The sequence below is a fragment of the Acanthopagrus latus genome, chromosome 3, assembly GCF_904848185.1.
Source record: "Acanthopagrus latus isolate v.2019 chromosome 3, fAcaLat1.1, whole genome shotgun sequence".
Lineage (NCBI taxonomy): Eukaryota > Metazoa > Chordata > Actinopteri > Spariformes > Sparidae > Acanthopagrus > Acanthopagrus latus.
In genome coordinates, this window is record NC_051041.1 from 10,073,200 (window position 1) to 10,100,992 (window position 27,793).

Sequence of the window (27,793 nt, forward strand, 5' to 3'; positions counted from 1 at the left end):
ATTATGTTGTGCGCGCGTACGACTTATCTGGAGTGTGCATCATCTGCGCGTTGGTGTGTGTTGGTGTGTAGGCTGAGTAACTGTGGATGTTTATCTGAATTTGAATAATGACAATGTGCATCTCGTGTTTCTGTGCACATACAGCTCGCCGTGGCAGTGTTTTGTATGTTTTTCCCTCTAAATTGAGTGCTGAAATCGCCAGCTTCTCCTCCGTTGAACACAATTTGTTTCTGCTTTGAAGTGAAAACACATTATGTGTCACTTTCAAAGTCAAACCTGCACTATAAACCTTTCCCAGCTGAATATGTTTTCAAGGACAAACACATTGCAAATGTGTGATTGTATGCATTATGGTAGTGTGACTGGCAGGTGTGATTGGTGCCTCAGGGGTTTTGTTGTTGCATCGTAAGGCTGCACGCTCCAGTAACACCCCCATTGTCCAGAGACACACACACACGCACACGTGCACTTGCTCAGCTTGAAGTTTAACCATTAGACACAGAGCAGCGATGCAGAACAGCTGACTGCTCTCATCAGGTTAATTTGTTTGATTCTAACGTGTTTTATTTTTTTATGGGAAGAAGAACATCTGCCTCTGTTCCTCCTCATCCAGTCTGATCTGTGACTGTTGTGTTGAGCTGCTGCACACAATTTTGTTAAACTTCTCTAACTTTTACTTCCATCTGTCTACACAACAGCTGTTGTTGCTAGTCATCTGCTGCTTCAGTCTTTCTATTTACATGTACACATCATTTTAGAGAAACAAAATGTCTTAAGTCTGGACATACAAAAACAGTGATTTTTAGTTGAAGCTAAACATGGGGGAAAAAAAAGAGAAAAATGTGATTGTAATGTTAAACACAATATTTCGCCCTGATTATAACAGTCTTTTCATTCTGATGATGGGGATTTGCTCTTCAACTGAACAGGAAACTTTTTCTTCTCTTAAACTCAGTTTAAGACGACTTAGTATTGAATTTGTTTTCATCACTTAACCTAGAAAAGAAAGCTGTCTTACTCTTTGACCTTCCTCAAAAAAGGTGAATCTGACACCAGTAGTTTAAACATCATTGCCTGGCAGACTCTGTCTTGATTGTTCTGTCTAATTACTGTTAGCAGAGAAACTGTGGTTAGCGTGCAATTATGCACACAGCTTGCAGACATGGAGACTGCCCACATTGTGTATGTGTGTGTTTGTGTAGATATATCTCTCTGTAAAGGTGTGTTTTCTATTTATGCTTTTGGTACCAACATGCGTAGCTTTACTAACACAGGCCCATGACAGAAGTGTGAAGGCGAGCAGCAACATGTGAACAAAATCAGATTGTGTTGACTTTAAATCATTTTTATCAGCCAACAGAGCTGTAACTCAGAGGGCGGGTGCTTGTGTTTTTGGCACAAGACTGCCTGAACTCTTCTATTTATTTTGCTTTCACTCCTCCACATAGCCTGTATGTTTCACAATCTCTCACTTGGAAAAACAGTTGGCTCTGAGCGGCCAACTTACCTTCCAGATCGAAGAGCGGTTTTCCATTTGGCAACATTTACTTGACAACAGCAGATATGAGTCCCTGCTCCACTCCTCTCCTATGTTTCTGATTCCCGCGGACAGCTTGAGGAGCAGGTGTTTTGGGCCGCCTGCCAGTCTGTATGCAAGTGTGTGCTCATGTGTCCCGCACCCCTCTTTGATATATGTGCAATGGAGGCTGTGAAAAAGACTGGTATGTAATTAGCACCACACTAGCTCTCCTCTAGAAAGCAAAAAAAAAAAAAAAAATCGCATGGCAAGCTATTAACTCTTTCCAACACGGCACTGCTAAGAATTTAACTTAATAAATTGCACAACAGGAATCAGGAAAAGTTCCCTAAATGAAAGAGCTGAGAGCTCTATGAAAAGTGTTTTAATTAATTATTTGTCTAAAGACAGCAATTTGGGTTTTTTTTGCAAGCTCTTGAGGTGCTGTCTAATCTTGTTTCTCAGACATGAAAAGGCCACAGTCTCCTCTGGTTTTTAGTCTAGACTGTCAAAACGCCAGTGTGGCTGCTGATGCCCCACTACATAGCACTTAAGTTGCGCTGAACTCTCACAAAGGAGACAGTGAAAGACAAAATGTCTCTTTAGAGTGAGCATCCGCAGGACAGATGGTGTGTGCAGGGTTCGAATCTTTCTGTCTGTATCAACGCTTTCAGACTGAGGCAGCAGGATATGGTTTAGTCGTTTATTATAATTGGTGTTTGTGGCTTAATCATCGTCTGGATGATCTGTGGCAACATGAGGTGAGAGGAAACTGTTGTGCCTAAATATATCATATTCAATCACTGCACCATTTGACATAATGACTCGAGCGTGTCATGAGAAACTTTTTCTGCTTGCTTTTCTGCTTGTGGTGCGTTTAGGTGGATCAGTTTAGATGTTAAACATTCACAAAGTATTGCCCAAATGTTAAGAGAAGGAAGTTATGAAGTTTACTATAATGATATCTAATTTTAACCTTGTTACCACCACCACTACCACACACACACACACACACACACACACACACACACACACACACACACACACACACACACACACACACACACGCACACACACACACACAAACTGTATGGTCCTGGTTTAGTATTACAGTGTTTTTGTCAATAATACACACACCATGAGTCACCTTACTGGTATTTCCTCTCTGTTTGTGGGTTTTCTTCTTACCATTACATCATTTTTGTTGACGACCCCTGCTGTCACTTCACCCCCTGTGTGTGTGTGTGTGTGTGTATGCATCAGGGTGTTTAAAGTACTCAGGCACTTGTCCTCCTGACCTTCCTCCAGCACACAGTCATATCACTGCTCTAACCGGGTGTCAGGTTTTTCAGAAAGCTTCTCCCGGGCTTCCTGTGGGGCTTTGGGAGCTGCAGTATCGATGCAGTTTAGTGTACTTAGCTACTCAATTATAGAGTAAGGCTCACTATTAGCTAGCCTCATCACAATGGATTGTATATAGTTGTGTTCAAAAACTAGAAGCATGTCAACTCTGCAATCTTTGAATGCACAGCCACATGTCATGTTGCTGTTTACCTACCAAACAAAGACAAAAAGGTTGACTGAGGTGACATTTCCCAGTCAGCTCTTTCGACCAGTGACGATTTAACATATCTGCATTGGGTGCTAAATTATGCAACAATGGGATATTGATTCTAAAAAAAAAAAAATCAATCAGTGTCCTGTTGAAAAGCCGACAGGATATTGATTGAAGCTATTAGGTTTGACAAATATTGTGCAGCAGGCACAGCAATTCGCACTCATTAACTGAACTGTGAACACCTGCTCAGGGACTTACTGAAGTTTAGTGTGTTTTTTTCATCAGACAAACCCACTAACCATTTTTTCTATGTTTGTCTTTCAGATATTTCCAGGATTGCCTACTACACAGGTGAGTGAGCTGAACCCTCTGCAGCGCTAATGATCATTCAGCTGCTTCACTCTCTCATACACAGTTTGTAGCAGTTCAGGTCACAATAAAGGGGTCTCTAAGAAGGAATAGATAGCGATTCTTTGATAAAACGGTCTTATCTCATGAAACACTATTTTTTTGATGATTCTGGAGCCACATTGTCGTGAGGATTTGACAACGTGAGAATGAGACTTGCATATCAACTATCGTTGTCAGGAATGCTCTAAAAGCTTTCCTGCGTGGTGTTCGACCTTGATGCACAGACACTGACTCCCTGTACGTGGCTGCTCTGTTGTCTGTCTTCAGCAGTATGTTTTATAAATTCGCCCAAAAAATGCGCCTCACGTTTTGAATTTTTTTTTGACCCCAGATTATGATTTCACAACAGCGGTTTAGCTGCATGTAGACGAAGCTTGTCTGTAATCATGTAGTCTGTTCAAACTATTAAACCCCTTGTGGTACTGAATGACTTTGCAAACAACCAAATTGTTTTTCTCAGGAACTCGAAGTGCTAATAAGCCGTGTTGGCTCCAATGAGAAAACAGACTACTTGCACATATTTATGTGAATCACACTTGTGTTTGTGTGAGACAATTAAACGGGAGAGAGAAAACATACGGAGTGGAGTTATTTATCTGTGTGTGAGCGTGATGGTGTTATTAGTACAGACGGGGTGAGGGAGAGCGTGAACATTGCTCTAGTTGGAGTGTGTGACTAATGGTAATCTTCACTCTGTAGACACCAGAAACACAATGTGTTCCTTGGAGACTAAGCTTAGCATCCAGCAACCTGAGGGTGTTTTTGTTTCCTTTGAATCACTGAGATGGAATAAGCAGCAGAGCATATTTATGTATCATGGCATCATGCCCTGAAATAAAGCCTTGCTGGCTAGGTACATCAGATGAATTAAGTTGCTAGTGTCCAGCAATTTCCATCAGTCTTTTGACCTGAAACCTGATGCTGTAGTTGGAATACTATTTAGAATGTCGCCACATAAATTAAAAGCATATCCGCAACTAAACACCTATCACTTAGAACAGCTATTATTTTATGGTCATTGCAATTTCCCAGAGCTTAAAGGAACATCTTCAGATTGCTTCTTTTGTCCAACCAAAAGTCCAAAACCCAAAGACTCTTTATTTATTGTTAATGTCAAAGACAAGCAGCAAATCCTTACTTTTAAGATGTGTTTAACTGAAACTATTAATTGATTACCAAAATCGTTGTCAAATTTCTCTAGATTACCTAACTTAGCGTTTTTCAAACCTGACCCTAGGGGCCCCCCGTGCTGCATGTTTTAGATGTTTCTCTGCCTGAACACACCTGATTCAAATGCATTGGTAGCTATCAGGCTTCAGCAGAGTTTGATGACAAGCTGACTTTAAATCAGTGGTGATGGAGCAGGGGAACAGCTAAAACATGCTGGACAGGACCAGGACTGATTAACAAATACCTAATCAATTCATCCGATTAACATTGTAGCTTTAGTGAATGGGCTGTGACTACAAATGTCAGTGGGGTTCAGCTTTACTGACACGGGGATGAAAAGAAGGATGTACATTCTACACAGGAAAAGGACTGTTTGCCTTTTTAGTCGTTGAATTTAAACCTGACAAACACACTGATTGTTCGCTGATTAAACATAAGCAAGGATACATCAAAGTATCCAGTACAGTTCTGAGCTTTACCTGCTTCGTTGAATTTTGCATTTAGCAGATAGTGTCCCCCCCCCCGCTAAAGTAATTATGTGTTCATAAACACACACACACACAAGCAAACACACAAACAGCGAGAGAGAAGGAGACTCTGGCACAGTCCCAAAAGAGCGCTTCCCATTCATGGCAACATCCGGCCCTCTGACAAAAGGCTTTCAATAGTACACACACACACACACACACACACACACACACACACACACACACACACACACCCTCCTTAAACCCCCTGCTCCCACCAGATTTTCATAACAATAGCCTATGCCTGAATTAGAGCACAAATTATAGGAAACCCACATGTGCGTGCGCACACACACATACACACACCCCACAGACGCACATACGCTGTACCATTAAGATTTCAAGTATCTGTGACTTTATGGTGCATTTGTGTTTGTGTTCAGTGGCCTGTTCAGTTCTTCAGTTCGAGGTTGTGTTCAGCCATATAAATGTCCATTTGATTAATGAGAGTAGGCTGGCATCTGGTCAGCTGTGACACTCGGGGAGATAGGTGCCACTCGCTTGCAGGATACCGTAGGCAGGTTACCTTGGAGATGAGCCTCCGCAGGGCAGAACCCTCGCTGCACTCATCACTCTGAAAGATCGAGAGTGTTCGACCCTCAAAGTACAGGCTGAGTGACTTTGAATGTTCATGATGAAGTGTGATTGATCGAGACCTTGAGGTTTGGAAGTGGATTGGTTGGCACGCTACAATCACCTGCTAGTTAACATGCTGGGCACGGTCTGGGCAACGTCAGCGTGGGCAAAAAATGCTCTTGTCATTGTGTTCGGGTTGGGGAGATTGTTTAAATTTGATTTGTTTTGTTTATTTTTGATGTTTGGTTAGAAGGAAAAATGTGCTTGTTCTAGTAGCTTCCCTGTCTGGGCGCTAAGTTGGCCATTTTTGGGCAGCCACAGTGCATTCAGGGGATGGTGGCATTTGTTGAAATAGTGGACAGTATAGAAATATCTAGTTTTAAATTGGCTTGTACTAGGGGTGGCACTAATAATTAATGTCACTATCAATAAAGCTGATCTGAATGTAATCTCCCCCTGAAGCTGTTCAGTTTTGGGATCCTACTTGTTCAGAATTGTTGAGGAAGTCTCAGGCACCGCAGAGGATAATGAGTTAAAAGCCTTTAATATCTTGTGGTTATTGAGTCTGCCTACTCATTTCAACCAGTGAGGCCTTAATCGAGGCAAGTACCTTTTAAGCATGTACTTGCTGTTGTTAGTATTCAATAGCCATGAGATATTAAAGGCTTTTCAACTCCTCACCCCACTTGTGTGCCTCAAACCTCTAATCGATGAATCATCTGGTCGAAAAAGTCTCAAACATTTGTTAAAAAGCCCCAAATGTTGCCTTCAAATTGCTTTTATTCGTCCAACCAACAGTCCAAAACCAGAAGACTCTTCATTTACTATCAGAGATAACAAAGGAAAGCTGCAAGTTATTGAAGCTGGAACTAGCAAATGTTTGAATCTCTTTTCTTGAACAATAACTGAAACAATCAAACGACTATCAAAATAGTTGGCAATTAATTTTCTTTGAATTGACAAATGGATTTATTGACTAATTGTCGTAGCTCCATACGGTTGGAAATGATGTAGATCTAAGAAGGCTTTGTGCTTCTGATCAGTAATTAGGAACGCAAAACAGTGTTTTGTAGCATCTTTGAGCGGTTAAATTAAGTTTTTTTTCTCTCCTTTTCTCTTTCTTTCCGTTCCATTTGGTAGCATTATTGGGTACAACTTAAAGGCTGTTCTGAGGTCAGCTTCATAAACAGAAGTGGGAGGGGTTTTTTTCTTCTTCATTGAACACAAGAGACTAGCCAGATTAGCATATTAATAGTTTGTAGCTCCTCCTGCTTCTCCTGCAGCCCTCTCTCACTCTCTTGATCTCTCTCATTCCCCACTCAACTTTCTTTCAGTTTGTGCTGCTCTGTCCTCTTTTTCCTCTCATTCATCCCGAAACAATCGCTGCACTTCTCTCTCTGGTTCTCTCTCTCTCTCTCTATGTCCCTGTTTCCTTTGTTTTTCTGGCTCACTCTTTGCTCTCACTTACTTTATTCTCCAAGAGAAGAAGAAAACTTTCTGTTTGTGTAGCACTGAACACAGTAATTGTCTCTCCTTCTCTGTGACCGCTAACTGACTGAACCTCCACTGGATCAGCACTGTAAAAGTTGGATTTTGGCTGTGAACTTTTTGCCTTCACTGGGACTCCTCTGAGTGCAAATCCTCTCCTGAGCGACGGTCGCTTGGCTCTTCCACGGCAACTGTGTAACTATGGAGTGCAGGCATGGGGCAGAAATTGGGCAAAAAACAAACAGTGTGTTGGCAGCAGAGAGAGGCCATTGAGAAGTGAAAAGACGAAACTAACTTCGCCTCTCTGGGGATCTCTTCGTGACTTATGGATAACAGGAAAAGATTATGAAGAAAGGATTTAACAAAGGAGAAAACTCGAAAAAGGATGGGATTTTTTTGCATCTTCGCTGTTGATGTGTTTTCTGTGGCGTCTTCACACTGTAAACAAAGGATCAACAGACCAGAAAATTGGCCTTCTTGGGGATTACCGCTGTCACCCTTCTGGAAGTAACTGTTGGCTTAACGAAGCTGTTGACAAAAGTTGGAGACAAAGATTTCTGCCTCAGAGACTTAGTGCCTTGTGTGTGCCTTAGCGTCCTTGCACCAGTGTCAGGACCTTGGTGTGTGTGTTTATGTGACTTCTGCAAACAAGTACTACAGTGTGTGTGTGTGTGTGTGTGTGTGTGTGTGTGATGCGTGGTTGTGAGACGGCTAGCTGTCTATCTGTCCTCGGCGGAGGCAGACACAGGGAGGGACAGACATGTGTTTCCATGGCGATGAGCGGCTGTAGCCCCTTCCCCATGTGTTGGGACAGAGGTATGAATGAAATTGCTTTTTACACATGTGCACGCACGCACGCACACACTCACACACACACACAGAAAGAGAGAGAGAGAGAAACAAGTAGCATGAAGCCCCTCCACAGTGTGACATCTGATTCCATGGGAACTGAGTTGGTGTGCAGCCAAAGCTACCATTGCTCTCCAGAAATGTTCATGTGGTGTGTGTGCGCGTGTGAGTGTGATCGAGAAAGAGAGGCATGTTAATTGTTGAGTGATTCGTCGATAGAAGAGTCATTACTGTTTGAAAACGGGCAAGGTAACATGGGAGTACGTTTTTATCTTAGTGTGATATATCCCTCAACAGCTTTAGTCTCTCCTCTGAGTTTTGTGTGTGTGTGTGTGTGTGTGTGTGTGTGTGTGTGTTTATGCATCCGCTCGCTCTCCGTCTCTCTCTCTCTCAGGTGTAATTACCTGCTAGAACATATCACATTCCCCTTTAATGGAAGAGAAGGCAGGAAAAGAGAGAGTGACATAGATCCTAGTATCTTTTTTCCACAGAGTATCATGATAACAACACACACAGACATCCACACAAACACACACACACACACACACGCATAAAAAAACACATCTTCCACACAGACATAGAGGAGGTAGCTTTTGTCAGACATTCCCCGATCAAGTTGCCATGAAATTCCAGGAAGTGTGTCAATGTCGTGACTTCTTATTCAGGAAGAACGTCAGCCTGAGGTGCATTGTCTTCTTTGTGTTAAAGACACACAGGTGCTTACACAGTGAGCCTTGACCCGGACTACACCTAATTCACCCTCTGGTGTCTCATTGTTGCCTGTTTTTCATCTTGTTTTTTGATTGTGCCGAAGAGCGTCATATCACAGACTGTACAAGGTTAATGCCAAGTAAGACGAAAGCAGGATCCAAGTCCACAAAATCACACATGCGTCAGTCTGCTATAGAAGGAGAAATCATGTAGCTTCAGTCCATTATTACATTTTACCGCCTTGAGGTAAAACAGTTAGATGCTTTAATCAAGAATTGGTAAGTTTTATTACAACAAATGACTTGTTCACACATATTTTAAAGCAGAAATGATAAACAGTTGGTGCCTTTCTTTGTCTGAAATGAGAGGGAACTGAATATTTTTGGGCAGTTAAAAACTTTCATCATTCCTATCACGGTCAGAGCATTGGTTCAACCAAAACAAGCAATGTGAAGAGTATTGGAGTTTAGAGGAGTTTGATGAGTAAACTGACTGAATTAGTAACTATTTTGTTCATCGATGATTAATTGAAGTGTTTGTTTTCCAGCAAAAACACCAAACATTCTCAGATTTCAGCTTCTTGAATGTGCTAATTTCATGTTTTTACTTCTGTTTTATATAATTGTAAACTAGATATTATGGGGGTTTTGATCATTTGATGCGGAAAACAAGCACATTACATTAAATTGAAAAAAGAAAATTAGTTTACTGTTCGCACTAATACAAACTTCTTCCGTTTATGTCGATATGAGGCTGTGATTAATGTTTGCCTACAGCCTAACTCTCATAATAGGGATCAAGTCAAATTATTATTATTTTTTTATTCTTTCTTTCCCATTTCACTGATGCCTAATTTGCCCTATCTCTCATTCGCAGAATATGACAGACACCTAGCAGCAGCAGTGTCAGCAGGGAAAAACATGGCGACGGCCTACCTGGACCCCAACCTGAACCATGCCCTCCTGGGAGGCGCCAAGTCACGGCTGAGCGCGGGGGGGTCGGACCGAACCATGGCCGGCTCGGTTGACAGGGTTCTGAAAGTCTTCCATCACTTTGAGACCAACACTGAAAGCAGCTGCTGGTCCTCCAATATCAGATACGGAGATGCAACCGATGTCAGGGTAAGAGGAGACGCCATGCGCTGAATGTGTTGCGACACAATGAATTGTTGTCAACCAGAAATATATAGCATATCCCCACAAAAAACTGAATATGATACATTTTACAGTAGTAATATTTGGAGTTCATGACACTTCTATTTTTGTAAATGTTCCTATAGTTTACCCCCACCTGTAAATTTAAAATGTGGATGATAGCTGCTTGTCCTCATCTCAGGGCCATGGCTGTCTGCTCTGATTTAAAAAAAAAAAAAAAAAGAAAAAAAAACACTCACCACAGTGAGAATATTAAGCTAGCAAAATACACAACCTCAGGGCATCTCTCTCTCTCTTTCTCTCTCTCTCTCTCCCTCTCTCTCTCTTTCTCTCTCTCTTTCTCTCTCTCTCTGTGTGTACCATTGTAGGTTTATTTGGCAGTATGCTTTCACATCCACTCCCATGACGCAGAAACTACTTAGCACTGCTCAAACTTCAGTGGTCATACAGGATATGTCACTGCTTATATCCTCTCCTCCTCCTCCTCCTTCCCTCTCCTCCTTGTTCATCACTCTCTCCTTTAGTATCTAGGTCAGGGCCCCTAGCATTTTACATGGCAACACACATGGTGCTGTGAGCATTATTGTGTGTGTGTGTGTGTGTGTGTGTGTGTGTGTGTGTGTGTGTGTGTGTGTGTGTGCGCATGTGTGTATGACGGCTGTCAGCTTGTTTGGGTGGGAATGTCACGTTAAATTGCTTCAAGTCACCTACACACATACACACGCGCGCATGGATAGACTCTTGCCCTCACTGCCCCGCTACAAAATGCCAGACATAAACATTGGCAGAATTGGCACATTGAGGTATGGCAGAGTGACTTCTTTAAAGACTGGCAAGCTGTTTTTGACTACAGGGCATCATTGATTTATTTAGCACTCAACACACTTCTGTACATGTGTGCATGTGTTGGGTTATTAAGGGGGAATTGTTCAGTGCTTATTTTGCCTAAATAAATGATAAAAGTAATATCTGCAGACTTTATACCTTACCCTTTAATAATACTGGTGCAGAGTCTAAAAAAACTGATGTGTGTTTTGAAAAAAAAAGTTGTATCACAATAAAAATGTTGACTTTTCTGTGTCTAGGGAATCATCCAGAAGATTCTGGACATCCACAAAGTACGCTGGACGTCTTGTTTTGGTCTGCGTCTCAGCAACGGCCTATCGAGAGACCAGGTGCACTGGCTCCATCCAGACATGGGCGTTTCCCACGTCAGAGAAAAATATGAACAGGCACGGCCGAACGAGGAGTGGAGGTGAGAGGAGCAGATTTTGTATATTATACACAATTGTTTCCAGACAATTTCTACTTGTTGTTGTAAAAATAGTTGTTGTTTTTCCAAGTGAAATGTCCGACACAGAGCTGCTGTTTTTTCCAGTGATTTGATTTGCTAAGGTGGACAGGAAGCAGCGTGGGAGGGGCTGTGACCATAGAGGCATTAGTGTGGCCATTTGGCAAACAATAGCAGTCCACAAAGTTGTAAAATATAAAGCTTCGTATCAGCCAAGCAGTCCCTCCTCTCCTTGTATTAATTTGTCACGTAGTTGAACAAATGAGGATTTGAACAATGGATATTTCCTGAACAAGAGAGCAGTCACCTCCTTTTCTCTCAAACTGGTGGAGACAAAGTTGAATCAGACTGCAATACGCCTCATCCTCTTCCTCATAGAAATGATTTGAGAGTGAAACCTTGTTTGACTCAAGGTGTACAAATGCTGAGGCAGAGTAGTACAGATATCAAGATACATTTTTAAACTAACTATTCCATGGAAGGTGAGTGTAGATCATTCACTTTCCACTTCAAGACCATTTCCTGACATTAAAAGTGACTTATTTGGCCATTTAAATCGGTTGATGTCACTGTCTCCTCAAACAGCTAGGTTCAGCAGTCTGCCGTATCGCAAGCCAAAAGTAGCAGGAGTGATTTATTGCAAACAGCGCCACGAAAAACTGTGACCCGTCTGCTGTGTGGCGACGTGAGGCCATGTGCGTGTGCCACTGTGTGGTTGTGTTGGTCTGGCAGTTTGGATGTTAATGCCCTGGTATATATTACGTTTACTGTGGCAGTCTGAATAATGCTATTGTGAGGTGGAGACCTTTTTGCACTAAGAACATAAAGAAAGAGAGAACCAGATGTCTGCTTTGTCTGGCTAAGTCAACAACTCTCTCTGTCTGTCTCTCCTCCACTCATCTCGCAGTCGGTCTTGCCCTTGCATATCAATTATTTCCTTGCGTCCTTCTGTTGCTTTCTCGAGCCATCTTCACCTCACCGAGCTTCATTTATTCGTGTCCTTTTCTTTCGCCTCCTCTTGATTTTTACTACATTGATGACAACTCAAACATATCACTTTATTCCAATGTTTCTTTCCAGTGAATATAAAAGCTGCAAGCTGTTGTACAATATGAAGGTTGGGACTTGTTTTTGCTGTGATTTGTATTGTTGCATAACACGCTCACTCTCTTACTGCTTTGTCTCTTGTCCTCTGTAGGTATGAGTTAAGGATCCGGTATCTTCCAAAGGGCTTCGTGCAGCAGTTTACAGAAGACAAACCTACACTCAACTACTTCTACCACCAGGTACACGCATGAATCATGCACAAATACTCAAAAGGGACCCAGACTCAAGAACATATTTTGTATTCTGCCAGCAGCATGCCAGCACCAAGGCATATGGCGTGTGTGTGTGTGTGTGTTTTGATAATGTAGGTCAGAAGTGCTGTGTGTGTATCCGTGTGTGAAATAGATGGCATGCCATTTTTAATTTGCAGAGATAAATGTTTTTATAAGCATATTTTGATGAGGCGGCTGTTGACTCCGGTTGTAGAGCGGGTCTTCCTCTGATCACAGGGTTAGTGGTTTGATTCCCACCTCCTGTCTACATGTTGAAGTGTCTTAGGGCAAGACACCGAACACCGAAGTTGTTCCCAATGGGCAGGCCAGTAGCTGCCATCAGTGAATGAGTGTGTGGGTGAATCCAGTGAAAACTTTTGGTGCCTTTTGGACAATGCCCTGAACCATTTTTGTGTTGTGCACTTGTGTCCTCCAGGTGAAGAATGACTACATGACAGAGACCGGAGATCAGGTGGAGCAAGACATAGCTCTCAAACTGGGATGTCTAGAAATCAGGTAGGAAGCTTTCACACTGCAGTGGCTCTCTTTCAGGAATTTGTCAACGTTGCAAACCACTAGAATTCTGTATGTTCAATGATGATATTCTTTTTACATCCAAAGGTTTGTCCCCGCTTTAAGTTTTGCTTCCCTTCAAAACAGTCACCCTTCAGTTACGCTGGTCACTTTGGAAAACAGTTTTGTTGACTGAAATTTTTCCGTGCATACATGGATCAGTAGTTCAGACCTCGACATGTTTTTTTTCCACTTTGTTCACCATGGTAGTCGACGAAGTTGCGCCAGAAATCCCTGCATCGCTAACATTAAGGGTGTTCTCACTGCAAAGTTTTTAAGTGTGGTTAAACTGGACTGTGGTTAATTTTCCTCTTTGGAGTGATTCATTTGGGGAGGTGGGAACACAGTAATCTCACCCTTGTGCTGACCTAATCAACCGTACCAAGACCCTTGACAGGAGGTGGTCTCAGCCCAAGTTGACAAGTTCTGATTTGGACCACAGTAAAATATCTATAAGTGTTGTATTGCCCTTAAAACCTGAACTGTGTTTGGTACATATTTAACAAGTAGTCCCTTTAACATGCGTGTGTCTGCAGTGAATGAATCTGACCTTGTTCTCTCTCTGGTTTCAATTCTAGGAGGTTCTTCAAAGAGATGAGAGGAAACGCCCTGGACAAGAAATCCAACTATGAACTACTGGAGTAAGTATTTTCTTCATGAATTTTCTTTTTTACTTTCAGTCCAGCTCACAACATTTCTGGTTCTTCGCGTCCTTCCTCTGCCTGGAAATATGCTTAATAACCGAGAAGAAACAACAGAAAACAAAACAATCAAATATCTCAGTTCTCCTATTGCAGTTCCCAAAATCCGATTAGGTGGAAAACAGTTGAAACAATTTTAGTTGGAGTTTGGGAGCAAACGTCTGGGATCATTTAAAAATCGATACTGTTGTTTAATTTTCTTGCAGTCTGTGTTTAGTCGGTCTCCATATCACCTGCTCCGTGTTTAATACTCATTCGTCTTTGTAGATTTGGATGTGGAATCAGCTGATCTGTCTGCGTATATGGATGTCGATGGATAACATTAACAAACACTGACCATAACGAGGCTTGGCTCTAATGCCGTCTGATTCTAATGAGCCGCCCTCTTCCAGTGAAGTCTTTCTTTCTGTCCGTCTGCCTAACGAGCTCTCCAATTAACCGAGAAGAATGCCCTCTGTCTCTCCACCGATGTCTCTTTGTCTCTCCTCTTCATCCTCTCCATCCCTTTCCCGTCTGTCCGTCCATCTCTCTTCTCTTTGCTCTCAAACTCTATTTTCGTCAGAGTTCTTCCTTTCTTTCTTCATCCATCTCTCCCTCGCCGCCTCTCTGTTGGCTGGAAAAAAAGATGTTGTGTCATGCATATTTCTAAACCAATGAGCGAGGGAGAGGGAAGGTGCTGTCGGGGCTCTGATGCGTCGAGCTGACAGTTGGTTACCGAGGCTCCTGTTGAGCGTCTGGTGGATCACTGCCCATTCATACTGTTGTCTGGCCATCGACCATTTTGACTTGCTGGTCGAGAAACCGGTTTGTTAAGCTTAAAAAAAAAACAAAAACAGTTATTTCACCCAACGTTGTCTCTATTTTGCCTCAAATTTGTACCCAATTACATGTTGTTTTTTTTACTGGAAACCTCTTTTTATATATATACATATAATCTGTTGTTGGGTTCAAACCATTGCCTGCTTAGTTCCTCTTATTAATGGAACATATGTGTGAGTTGGAGATCAGCTGGCTGCAGTTGGCTGTAGTCCTTGTGGTCTGTGAGCTACTGCAGAGCGTGTAATCAGCGGGCCTTTGTTGCTCTGTGCTCGTTCTTTGAGATCGGCCTGGTGTGTCATCTTTCACAGCCCTTTATTTGCCAAATCTGTTTGTGCTTCTGTGTTGAATATAGCATTGATTTTGAGTGAGAGGGGAGAGCTTTATGGGTGACATGGTCATGGAAAGCCCCCAGCAAAATTATAAAGGGCAGTGTTTTTATTTGTTTCATGTCGGACATCACAATCCCAAACTTTTTGAACACAAAACACTCTAATAATTATGTAACAATGATAATGATAATGTAATGGTGATTAGAGGTTGTTACTTGACCTATGTTTGAGAGTTAAGATGACGTCAGCTTTTACTTACACCCCCTCCACTCATTCTCTCCTTCTCCCCCTGTACTTTTTCTCCAGAGGAGTTTGAGTCATTAGCTAGCTTCCTGTTTTAGCCCTGCACATCTTTCTTTGTCTCTGGGGTCGCCGTCTTTGTACTCCTCCTCTGCCTCTCTCTACCACTCTCTCTGTTTTCCTTCAGTCTTGTCTCTTAGGAAAAGATGAGTAGTGCTCTCTAGTCAGCACTTAGTCATGGCTTTCTGTTTCTGTTTTCAGTTTCCTTGCCCGTCTGCCTAAATGTATCTGTCTGTAGCTGCTGTTGGTAATTTCTCTGAGGACGAAGGAAAAAACAGTCTGCTGACATCAGATAAAGTTGAAAGTGCTTGTCAATTAGCATTCCTCTATGTAATTAGTGCATAATAAACATGCTTCTGTATCTCTCTGTCTCTCTTTCCAGGAAAGATGTTGGCTTAAGGCGTTTTTTCCCAAAAGACCTGTTGGATTCAGTCAAGGTGAGATTGATGAGTTTTGATATCAAAATAGAGGGGGAGTTTAAAGAGTTTAACGTGCCAGGTTCTGTTAAATTCACTTTCAAAAAGAGGATTTGCGATACAAAGTTAACTATCACAGCGCCCCAGCTGCCCATCTGGAGTTGCTTGGTTACCAAAAGTAACCAAACCTTGTGTTTTTGTGGGGAGCTTCATAGTGTAAGTGAAGTCTCCTCTTTGCCAATGTTTTGAAGGTGTCAGTTGATGTGTTGTCAGGCTCGGTCTAGTCTGGCTGACAGAGTGTGAAACAGTCCAGCACTCAGCAAGAATGAGACAAAACCTTGGCCGACTAACCAGTGAAGTTTAGCTGAATGGAGATGAGTAAGAGAAGGAAGAGGAGAAGTGGTTACTTTTGCCAGATGATGAATGTAGAAACCTTATGCTAGCTGGAATACGCTGAAAGAAACCGGGCTACTGATAGATGTTAACCATCTCCAGGTTTCTGAACGTTCTCTGCCATCTGTGTGAAACAAATCATCTGATGATCAATCATGTAATAATGTTTTCCCACTCAAATTAAGGGAGTCTGAGTTGTCGTAGAAGTAGTTTCCATTTCCTGTGATGAGATAAAGAGAATGTATCCAGAGAAGTGTTCTTTGAGTTGAATTGAGGTTACTGACTCGGTGTAGAAAATGAGTGGCTGAGATTTTATGGAATAAAGACACTCCTGCAGGCAGATGATCAGATGAACTGGATGATGATATGAGCATGTATAAAGTCATATAACCAGGTTATGTTCCATGTAAAGGAATATGTCATTTAAGACCAAAACCAGAGGACTAATATACATGCCCATGATTAGTCTGTCAATCTACTGAAGTTGGTTTCATATTGATGGTTGGCAACACTTTAAAAAACCTTATTCAGGAGATGAACTTGCATGTTAAACTGAAGCGTTTGTGTTAGAAAAGAAAAAATCATTCGATTAGTTGTTTGGCAGATTTTTGCTGTGCGGAGTGTGCTTGCATAATGAGCAGTGTCTGTGTCAGTGATAAATTTACGGCACGCGTTTATGGGGAGGGTCTTGGTGTGTGTGTCTGTGTGTCTGTGTGTGTGTGTGTGTGTGTGTGTGTCTGCATTAAAAAGGCTCAATGACCCGAAAGGTCTTCATGTCAGCAGGCGGGCAGACAGATGCTCTGCAGAGTGGCAGAAACTGAGTGTGTGTGCATGTGTGTGTGTGACCCTCAGGTCATGTTTAAACCCACTTTCTTTCTCCAACAATGGGGACGTAGGGGGGAGGCGTCAACGCGCGTCTCCTTTGGGGTCCCCCATCGTCTGTCAAGCCCTGCTGACTCCCCTCTCATCAACTACTGACTTTACCTCCTCTTCTCTTTCTCTCATCTTCTGCGTCAGCCGACATGGCGACACACACTCCCCCTTTGGCCTGTTTTATACTAAGATGAAGATGAACAGAGTGACACACGTGCAATCAAACATTTAGAAACTGGCACATCTGACTTGATTGTAGATGTCTGCACAGATGCTGCAGTTTAGGAAGACCAACATGTCTAATAGAATGTAAGAACAAATAGACAATGAATAGGTACTAACAATATGAGTGTAAAGCTGAAAAAGTAAGCCAGTAATCAAGTATTTTGACAACAGATTAATTCATTCATTCAAGTCATTTTTCAAGCACCAACAAAAACACCACACATTTTCTGGTACCAGCTTCTCAATTGTAAGAATTTACTAATAGATTGAATATCTCTGAGTTTTTTGAAGAGGAAATTGTGATGCCAACTCAGTTTTCAACCATTTTAAAGACCAAACAATTACTCTGTTTCTCAAGAAATAAATGGAAAATTAAGTCAATCATGACCTTCAACATAAATGAGTTGGTTGTGCCTGTCTTTGAATATTCTTGTATGATTATAGTGTATAAGCAGTTAGTAACAGTTAGGGTTAAACAAGTGATGATATGTCTGACACATCTGCTCTGCATGGATGTGTGTTAGAGAAGAGGGGGCACAGCTGTCACTTACGTTTCTGTAGTTCACCCTGGTGACAGAGAATGGTAGTCATTTAATGGGATTATTCTCCCTCAATGGACTCTGCTCTACACACACACACACACACACACACACACACACACACACACACACACACACACACACACACACACACACACACACACACACACCAGAGCAGATGGCTGTGGTTGTAAACAGTGACTGATGTGAAAGCGTTATAAAGAGCAGGGTCTGTTCATTCATATTGACAGGCTGGGCAGCAGGTTTACTAGACCTGACCTTTGGTGGCTTAGGAGATCATAGTTTGAACAAACGGCCCAGCTTGAGCTGAGAAGTCACCAACTGACCCAAGTACCCTCAACTCTATGAAACAGGGATTAGCTAGAAACGATTGAGTACAATACTGATCTCTTATAAGACACCACAGAGCATCTTTGGCTCAGGAAAAAAAAAATGAAATCATTCATTAATAGGAGGTTAGTGGTATAGTTATACTTTTATAAGGTGAAGTAACTGGGCCACAATATATATATCTTAGTGGAACTGAATTTAATAACAATATGAGTCAATCTGTATTACTTTCATACAAAATGAAATGTATCACTTAACCTTAAAAGGCAATTATTTCTGCCCTGATGAATAACGTGTGAGGTTGAAACCCGACTAAAATAAAGTACATGTAATAAGTTTAACCATGAAATACACTGGTCTGTCCACAATGAAACAACAAAGTCTCTGACTACTCTGCAGCAAAGGATCCAAACAACACAGTGAGACGAAAGTAGCAACAAAACTCCAGATTGAAAATAAACACAGAGACTTGGGGCATGCTGACATCACTGTGTCCTTTTTATGAATACACAAACACATTTTACAAATATTAAAAACTATACAGAGAATGTGCTGTCTGCATCTGGTCAGCACTGCTGCTACAGCGATGGTCAGCATGGTGATGGGGAAGGTGATAGCCACTCGCAGTGTTTCCTCTCAGGAAGGGTGGACACTTTGGACTGACAATATCCCTCTCCCTATCTGTCTGTGCGTTTGCGTGTCGTGGAATTCTAGGAATTAACACACTGATCCTATCAAGAGACTGAAGAACACACATACGCACATAGATGTATTCTGCAGTGATCACACGCTGGTTATGACATCTGTTGAATTGACATACATACACACACACACACACAAACACAGCTGGGCCCACAGGAACATTGTAGATGTCTGTCTTTCTTAATTCCTTCAGGCTTAAAGAATAGACAGCTGGCGGCATAAATGCTGGAATGAAGAATAGATATTAATGCTTTTTTTCACTAAAGAAAGATAGATGGAAGATTAAAAAAAGTAGAAATGGAAAGTTAATAATGATTATATGAATGACTCTGCCCTCAAAAATGTACACTGCACTCTGATAATAAGATGTTTGAGCCTTAATAGACCCACCTGAGACCAGTCAGGTTACTGACATCTAAAGCCAATACATCAATACAGCTGATTGCTTCTTCCCCAAACCTTAGTGGTTGAACTGTTCATTTATTTCCACGCTGAATGACCTTAATGTGATGAACCAGTCTACTGTAAATCCAGCTTTTTAAGCCCGGACTGTAGTGCACTAAATCTCCTCTAATCTTGATCTTAATCTATATGTGGAGAGCTTGGGATGGCCTGCACTATACTGTACATGTGCTTATGTGAATTTGTTTGAACAATACTTCCATCCGTATACATTTAGATAGTGTCGTATGAGGGCGGAAAGGGGATAAAAAGGTCATTTTGTATTCCTCGTCTCATGCGTGGAGATGTCATAAGATATACATCAGATGAGGAGGATTATGTGTGACTTTGCATGAGATTGTGTTGTACAGCTTTATGTCTAGAGTGATAGAGTATAGAGAGGATTGTAAATGACAGAATAATTTTACTTGATAGATGCTCCCCATCTGTCTGCTCTCCGGTGACATAGCAGACCAAACAGGAATCGAGTTGCACAGGGAAAAAACAGCTGGCACACTAAAAATTCTATAATCCAAGTTACACTGAGGATGAATGAGAAGCAGACTGTGATGTTTAATTGAGTGGTAACCAACGGCATCAATGGGTCTTTGTTAAAATATTGATCCAAACTAAGAGTGCCCCCTGGAATGAAGTGCTGAGGTCAATTTGATTGGAACCAGAGTGGCCTATTAGTCAATCAATGTCTCTGTCTCACACACACACACACACACACACCCCGTCATGCCTCCTCCACCTTCTCTTTAGCAGTTACATAATATTTGCAATGAAGTCGGATTTTGATTCTAATTCCCTCCTTCTGCCCCTCCTATCTCCAGGCGAAAACTCTTCGTAAGTTGATTCAGCAGACGTTCAAACAGGTCGCCAATCTCAACGACGAGCAGTGCATCCTGAAGTTCTTGGAGATACTCGCGCCAATCTACCGCTATGACAAGGAGTGCTTCAAATGTGCCCTCGGGGTATGTTTCTTGCCTCCACTCCACTCTGTCCTAGCGCTCTTAAAGCTTGCGCTTGTTGTGTTATGTTGACCCCTTTTGGTCACACCGGGTCCTGCATGTATGTTCCAACTTGCTTTCTCTTTTAAAATGTGTCTCTACTCTTCTCTATAACAGTCCAGCTGGGTGATCCAGGTCGAGTTAGCTATCGGGCCAGAAGAAGGGATCAGCTACCTCACTGACAAGGGATCGACGGTGAGCTTCTGCCAACACCATCACTTACAATGAAGCCATGTTTACAAGACTTTATCAGTGGCCTGTGCTTGTGTTGTTCCGTTCCCAAGAAAATGTTATTCCTGTTCTTTATTCTTTCTTTGTTTCTCTTTGTGTCTCCAGCCAACCCATCTAGCTAACTTCAACCAAGTTCAGTCCATCCAGTACTCGGCTATGGAGGAGAAGGACAGGAAAGGGATGCTACAGCTTAACGTAGCCGGAGCTCCTGAGGTACCGTACTATGACACTGTTTGTCTCTTTGTCTAGATGTAGTGATTTTCTCAGTAGGTACCGTTTGTTTTTTTTAAAGCATACTATAGATACCTGTTTTCCATTTATATGTAGGAGAAGAGTAGGACAACAGGAGAAAGAGGGCCTTGTGTGATGTCTATGTACAGAAACGCCTTTAGTTAAACTCTAAAGCATCTGACTGCACGAAGAGAACAGTATCATGGAAGTGGAATATAGAAATGTGTGTTGAGTTCTGTGAAAATTGAAGCTGTCTGCATTGGACTCTTTTCTTTTTAATGCTTATGTTGATGTCTACTAAGCTTATGGCTTTGAAGGAAATGCTTATGGCTGTGTGTGTGACTGAGACGGATACAGAGATTATCTAATGGTTTTCCATGTATAGATTCCACATAATGGTTCTACTCACAGCGGAAAGGGTTTCGTAACGCCCACTGCTGTATGAGTAGAGTCTTTCTGTTTTATAGGCTTTTATAGTATTGGATTTACTTACACACACACACACACCACACGCACATGTGCACACAATACTGTGAGAGGAGTTTTCCCCTGACATGAGGAGCAGCTGGAAACCCCCTTTGTGCTGTAATATATGTGTGTGTGTGTGTGTGTCTTTAGAGATAATAGTTCTTTGTAACAGGCCTGCGACTTCGTGTTTCTGATCGTGTGTGTGTGTGTATGTGTGTGCGCAGCCTCTCACAGTTACAACAGCATCGCTGACCATGGCGGAGAACTTGGCTGACTTGATTGACGGCTACTGTCGGCTCGTCTCCATGGAAACTCATTCCTTTATCGTTAGAGTTCAGAAAGGTATGAAACCATACATCCCACCGTTTCTGTGCAGCCTCCTTAAAATTACACAAATAATGAATGGATACACGTTTTGTGCTTAAACATATACTGTCAAAATAAAACTTAAAGATTGCAAGGAAAAATTGGAGAAAAGTAATCTTATACATGTGTTGTGCTTCACATAACTCATCTTGATGATGTGTGTTTTTGTCCTCTAGAGGGAGAGAGAGCGCTGCCTTCCATCCCAAAGTAAGTACCCGTTTCATTCTTTGTATTTGTTACAGTAGAATGAACATTTCTGAAGTTTATGAAGAGTCAGTCAGTAAATCTGGGATCTGTCTCTCACACATGACAGTTAAAGGTTGTCATGCTGCCAGACTAATAATTCTGCTCATACGATCATATGTGCTTCTCCTCAGCACCTTGAAGTGTTTTACTCCCATGTTCTCCTGATAATAAAAGGAGCTAGACTTGACAAGAGCAGTAAATAAGTCACAGGAACTTTCAGGGCAGCATCGATTTTAACGATGGTGAGATATAATCAGCTTGTAGAGAATTTCTTGTTTGTACATATAATCTGTCACTGCTCAGTGACCTTTATTTCCAGTTTCACAAAGTAAGGCGTATTGACATTTCTATTAGAAAACTTGGATATTGATTTTGTGGCCAGTTTGTGCTGATTGTGTTGTTAAAATGTATGTTCCATATTTTGAGACCATGTTGGAAATTAGTGGAGCGCATCAACAAGTGACTGGCGGAAAAGTAATTTTGTCAATTGATTGTTATTATTCTCATTTTTCAAGGACATTAACTGTTCCCTGCCTCTCTGATGGGCTGCTTTTCTGTCTGATTTTTTTACATTTTAAAAACTAACCAATTAAATGGCTTATTGTAATAGTATCTACAGTATAGGCTATAATAATTGAAATTGTCATTTGTAGTCCAGTTGTCTTGGTAGTTCAATGTGTCCATAGATAAACTGCCTCAAAATGTTTTTCAACTATTTACCCATAATTCAACCTCCATATTTTTCTAGACAACTTAAACTAGAACAAACAAATACAAATCATTTTCTCCCAAATCTGTCTTCTGACGGGTTCTCTGCAGGGCCTTTTATTTTATTTTTGCAACGTGGAGTTCATTGCGTTTGTTTATCTGTGACCGTAGAAGCCTGGAGCAGTTGATCAAAATTCAGACACCACCATTTTGCTTACTTTTGGTCATTTCAACTCAAATCTCTCCCTCTTTTTTCTCCTCCCTCCCCCTGTCCCTGGTCAAATAAGGAGATAAGTTTGGGAGCCAAATATTTTCCACTTAGGGTTTTTAAACACTCGGATAGTCCCCTCCTCTTTCTCTCGGTCTCTCACTCTAAAAGTTTCTCATTGCTCTCTGTCTCTCTCTCTTTCTCTCTCTCTTTTCCTCTGCCGGCTGTGGTCTCTGTGATGTATAGATCGTAGTAGAGCTCAGATGACACAGACAGAGCAACCACAGCAAACGCAGCGAGGGTTGGTTTACAGACGCAGTTACAACAGGCTACTCTGTCCATGAGACCTGACTTTAAAAAAATCAGTATTGTGCGTGTTCAAAAGGTTCAGATTGAACCCAGGTATGTTTGTTTTTGTCATATCTGAGTGTTAACCACTTTGTTGTGTAATTGCTGCTAATTTGTTGTCTTCTCTTCTCTAGAGTGTCTAATAATGAGAAAAAGCTAGAAGCAGTCAGGAGTGGAGTAAGAGCCATCTCTGTCTCTGGTAAGATAGAAATCATGCACTCACTCACAAATCGACTGGTTTATGAGTGATGTCTCCCTTTGCTCCAACTGCTGTCTTTCTGTCTGTCTTTCCATTCCCTCCAACATCTGTTTTTTTCTTTCTCATTGTTTTCCTCTCTGTCGGGACTACCGCTCCCTCTCTCTCTCTCATATCCCGTCCTCTCTGTTCCGGCTTTCATATGTTCACTTCCTCCTCTTCCTCACATCTCCCCTCTGCACTCACATCCATTCACTCTTGGTTTTGTTTTTTGTTTTTCCTCTCACACTCTCTGGTCCTCTTTCCTGCCCGATTGGCTGCAGACCTAGTGACATCGACGCCTCCTAAGCCAACCAAGGCACGGCGTTTCCTCCTCCCCTTTGTCTTCTGTTCAGATTCGCCGCCCAATGGTATCCTCGGCTCTCGTTGGACAGTTAGTGGAGGAGCGTTTCCACAAAATTGTGATGTGGCAGAAAAACAAAATATTTGATTTGATGATCACAGAGGGTGCGCAAAAATGGCTCAGTAACTTACTAATGAAATCTGAAATAATATTGCACAATGTTAAAAATACTATTTCAGGGTTTTACTAGTGAGTGATAGCTGTAATTTTAAATTCAAAGTGTTGTTAGCTATTTTTGGATTGTTCCCCCCCTTTCTTTTTTTTTAGCATTAATTGAAATGGTTTAATGGATTAATCACTTTCATCTGCTGCATCACAATTTGTCTAATTTTAAGGGGCCCTCTTCTACTATACTGTCTTTGTCTTGTTGCTTTGACTAATTCAGTCTTACACAGACACACACACTTCAACCACAGTAACTGCTTGTGTGTGGCTGCTCATAACCAAAGCCAGTGTTCTTTAAATAAGACTGGGAACCAAATGGAAAAGATTTGTGTGGTACATTCTGACTGCGAGATATCTCCATAAAATCTGAGGCTTCTGTGTGTTTATAGTTTGTTCTTTTCAGTTCCTAGTTATGCGAGTACACGCTGACAAAAGCCACTGAAGATGGACATTTCCTCTAAATCGAACTTCATTCATTCAACAAAACTTGATTGGGAGGAGTCGGTGCTAAGAAAGCAAAAAGAGTGAAACAGTTCTCTTGAGTCTCAGTTAAACGCATGCTTTACTGTTGAGGTCACTGTTTGGTTATTTTTAATCATTATTTCAGTTTTTTTATGGCAGTTAATTCAGAGGGGCAGAGCTTGATTAGTAGCAGGGCGGCCATGTGGTTAGATAGATCGTTTTTTCAGTTTTCTTAAGGTCTGAGATCAGCCACCAACTATCTGCCCTGTTCAAGAAGAAGAGTACCAGATCATGGCTTTAGTCCTGTATCTTGGAAAAATCAGCTCTTTTACTGAAATGACTCATATTATTGAAAATGTTCTTAATTCAGTGTACAAATGTGTCCTGGTGGAGGTGATCGTTCAGAACCTGTTATCAACCTCCTCATCAATGGCTTTGGCAGCTCTCCTCAGTAGCTCACAAGACTGCTTAGAGAGCATCATGGATCTGGGCAGCAGCTGGTTTGTTAAAACTTTTAACAAATGATTCAAGCGTTTTCTGCTGGAGGCTCCAAACATGACAAGCAAGCAGAGTGGACATTTTAGTGCAAGCTACTGGATGACAGTTGAGCCCGTAATAATAGATTTATTTGCAAAGCCTTTTTGAAAAACAAAGATGACGAAGTGCTAATGCATGAAAATAAGAAAGCTTTAGCAATTAAAAAATTGGAACAGACACACATAAGAAAAGCAAAAGCATTATTAAAAATGTGAGTGGAAGAGAAGGAAGCCCTATGTGTATCACTTCCCTTCATATTATTTGGAAGGGAATTTCACAGTTTTTGGACAATTGTTGGATCTTTGTTTCAAGCACTGAAACATTCTCTAAAGGTTTGTCTAAGTCAGGTGTGGAGCAGGAGGGTAATTAGCTTCAGCTTAATCCCAGGTTTGTAGTCTGTGTAGTTCAAGAACAGGGACAAAGCTAAAGGCTTGTGGCGTTGGTACAAGTTGCTATACAGCATGAAAGTGATGTTGACCTTCTCATCTTAGTCTTGTTAAGAAAGCGAATAAGTGTATATCCTCAAACTTGTCCTTTCAAACTGGAGTGGGGAGGTTTTTTCCCTACGTCTTTGGGTTAAGATTCTTCAGAGACCTTCACAGTAATCCAATCTAAACTGATGTATAGCTCAACTGACCCAGATAACAAAATGGGCCTTTTTTTTCTAGATTTGGGTGAAACTTTCATCAAACAAGTATTCACCCTGCTCACTATTTACATTACACCCACATGTTAAACTCCTCAGCCTGCTAACCATACATTAACTGTCCAACGTTTTTACAGCTTGACACAGACATCACACTTCATCGAAACCATGCTAGAGTTTCTCGTATTAATTCATTTCACTGACGTGTGTGCACAGCATTATTAAAAAGTTGTTAACTCTGCCTTTTTCTCTGGAGATATTTTTGATCTTGACTAACTTTAACCATGAGCGTTTGGCTTTGCAGATCCTGCTACATCTCCCATGTTGTTTCAAGGCTTTCATGCTCTAACCGCTTTCTTCTCTCTCCCTCTTTTCTCCACTCTGCCTCCCGCTTTTCTCTCTCTACTCACTGCCTTCTCTCTCTCTCTCTGTCTCTCTCTGTCTCTCTGTCTCTCTCTCTCTCTCTCTCTCTCTCTCTCTCTCTCTCTCTCCCTCTCCCTCTCTCTCTCTCCCTTCTCTCACTGCTGTCCCGTTTCCTGCATGCTCTCCCGGACCCTGCAGAAGATCTTAGCGGGGATGGTAAAGTTTTGCTGTTGTTTATCAATCTCTCTGTTGTTCTGTCTTCATGGTTCTCACTTCACCAACACACTGCAGCCTCCTGGGAAAAGGGTAGCGTGTGTGTTGGTGTGTGGGTCAATGTTTATATGTGCATTCCTACGTCTTTAAAAATGGCGCTGTGTGTTTATGTGCTGTATTGTGTACATATACTGCAGAGTGAGTGAGACTATTTAGAATGAAATGTTTCTGTTGCTGATTGTTTCTCATGTTTCAGTGATAGGAAACATAAATAGATAAACAGTAGCCGGAGTGGTTTATTACTTTAGTCTCGTTTTTGGTTTTAAGATGTTCGGGTGTGTGTGCCTTCCCGCTAAATTTGAAATACGTCTGATTTTAACCACAAGAATGACACACAAAGAAGCAGAATTTGCAAATTTAGCGGCATTTCTCTTTAAGGGAACTACTCCAAACTTTTCTCTCTCCACACACACACACACACACACACACACTCACGCAAAACCATGCACACGTGTACTCGCATACACTCACGCACACACTCGTGAACACTCTGAGTGAAGTTGGGAGAGGTTTGCTGGATTCGAGAGAGCTGGTGCATTCCTGGCTATAATGGGCTAACTAGATCACACACACACATTCAAACACACACATTATCCCTCCACTGAGAGCCGAAAGAGTTATACCAGTCAAACTTAGAAACGGCTGATTCTTTAGAGCAAACCACATGGGAGCGAATATGCAGCAAATGAAACTCAATAAAACTGTGGACTTCACAGTACAAATTTTCAAATGTGTATTGAGAAGTCAAGTTTGGAAAACACTGATCAACCAGGCTGGTTTAAAAGAAAAGGAATAAAATGTTTTGGTGTTTTTTTTTTATATAAGCCATGACCCATGGAAACCACCTTTTGCTGAAATGCAATGTTGTTTTCATGAGTTTATCGAATAAAAGACATTAAGTAGTGGCGGCAGTGTAAGCAGAACTGTTGCTCTTCTTCCAGCTCATATGGAGATATTTTTAGAGGCACATTAAAGTCTTTCCTTTCCTCTCATGCAGAACATAAATCATGCACAGCAATGGCATAGCAAAAGCAAAAAGTCATGCCTGTTTGATTAAAACCTGGAACATTTTCCAACCTCTCCTCCTGCACTGTTGTACTGCTCAAGGAATGCTACTGATACAAGTACGAGGATAACGCATTTAGTGTTTCATTCATCCTATCCTTAAAGGTCCAGTGTGTAGGATTCAGGTGGATACTGGCATGGAGGGGTATTTAGTTGGTTGTAATCTGCAACCTCACAGCTAGATACCACTAAATCCTACACAGTGGACCTTTTTAAGGGAATAGTCTGACATTTATTTGCTCCTTTTGTAATACCTCTCGCATGTATGTCGATTTTGAATACATAGCTGGAGCCAGCAGCCGGTTAGCTAAACTTAGCATAAAGACTGGAAACTGGGATTTGTCTGACATGGCTCTGTCTGAAGAATAAACAAACTACATATAACATGTTAATTAGTGAACATCAGAGGTGCTACCAGGCCTTCAGACCATGACTATTCAGTTGTGTTTTGCAACCAGCTTTAGCAACAGTGTGGCTACATGGCTACCAGGAACACATGTTCGACTTGCAAATGTGGGAGAAACATTGAGAAGGAGAAACATCTCTACTGGAAACATTTTGTTGTGATCAGTGTGACATGCGTGATCAATCAGCTGATCCACTTCCTCAATATATACACGGTTATTATTAAA

The 27,793-nt window shown here is 41.6% G+C and overlaps 1 protein-coding gene across 16 annotated transcripts in view; it reads left to right on the plus strand.

Annotated features, from left to right (window-relative positions):
- The window catches only part of ptk2aa (protein tyrosine kinase 2aa), a 61,045-nt gene that overhangs the window by 13,841 nt on the left and 19,411 nt on the right, over window positions 1–27,793 (plus strand). For 5 of the 16 annotated variants that reach the window (XM_037092592.1, XM_037092595.1, XM_037092593.1 and 2 more), the window contains 14 exons: window positions 3,399–3,425; window positions 9,683–9,927; window positions 11,046–11,215; window positions 12,450–12,537; window positions 13,007–13,086; window positions 13,722–13,784; window positions 15,675–15,729; window positions 20,069–20,209; window positions 20,363–20,440; window positions 20,582–20,689; window positions 21,400–21,517; window positions 21,718–21,748; window positions 23,186–23,250; window positions 26,022–26,039. In XM_037092592.1, coding sequence (XP_036948487.1) covers window positions 9,727–9,927; window positions 11,046–11,215; window positions 12,450–12,537; window positions 13,007–13,086; window positions 13,722–13,784; window positions 15,675–15,729; window positions 20,069–20,209; window positions 20,363–20,440; window positions 20,582–20,689; window positions 21,400–21,517; window positions 21,718–21,748; window positions 23,186–23,250; window positions 26,022–26,039 — 1,216 coding nt within the window. In that variant the 5' untranslated portion in view covers window positions 3,399–3,425; window positions 9,683–9,726. Of the gene's footprint in view, window positions 1–3,398; window positions 3,426–6,689; window positions 8,063–9,682; window positions 9,928–11,045; window positions 11,216–12,449; window positions 12,538–13,006; window positions 13,087–13,721; window positions 13,785–15,674; window positions 15,730–20,068; window positions 20,210–20,362; window positions 20,441–20,581; window positions 20,690–21,399; window positions 21,518–21,717; window positions 21,749–22,955; window positions 23,106–23,185; window positions 23,251–26,021; window positions 26,040–27,793 lie in introns of those variants that run through there. The other 11 variants (XM_037092596.1, XM_037092585.1, XM_037092586.1 and 8 more) reach the window with 11 other exon arrangements.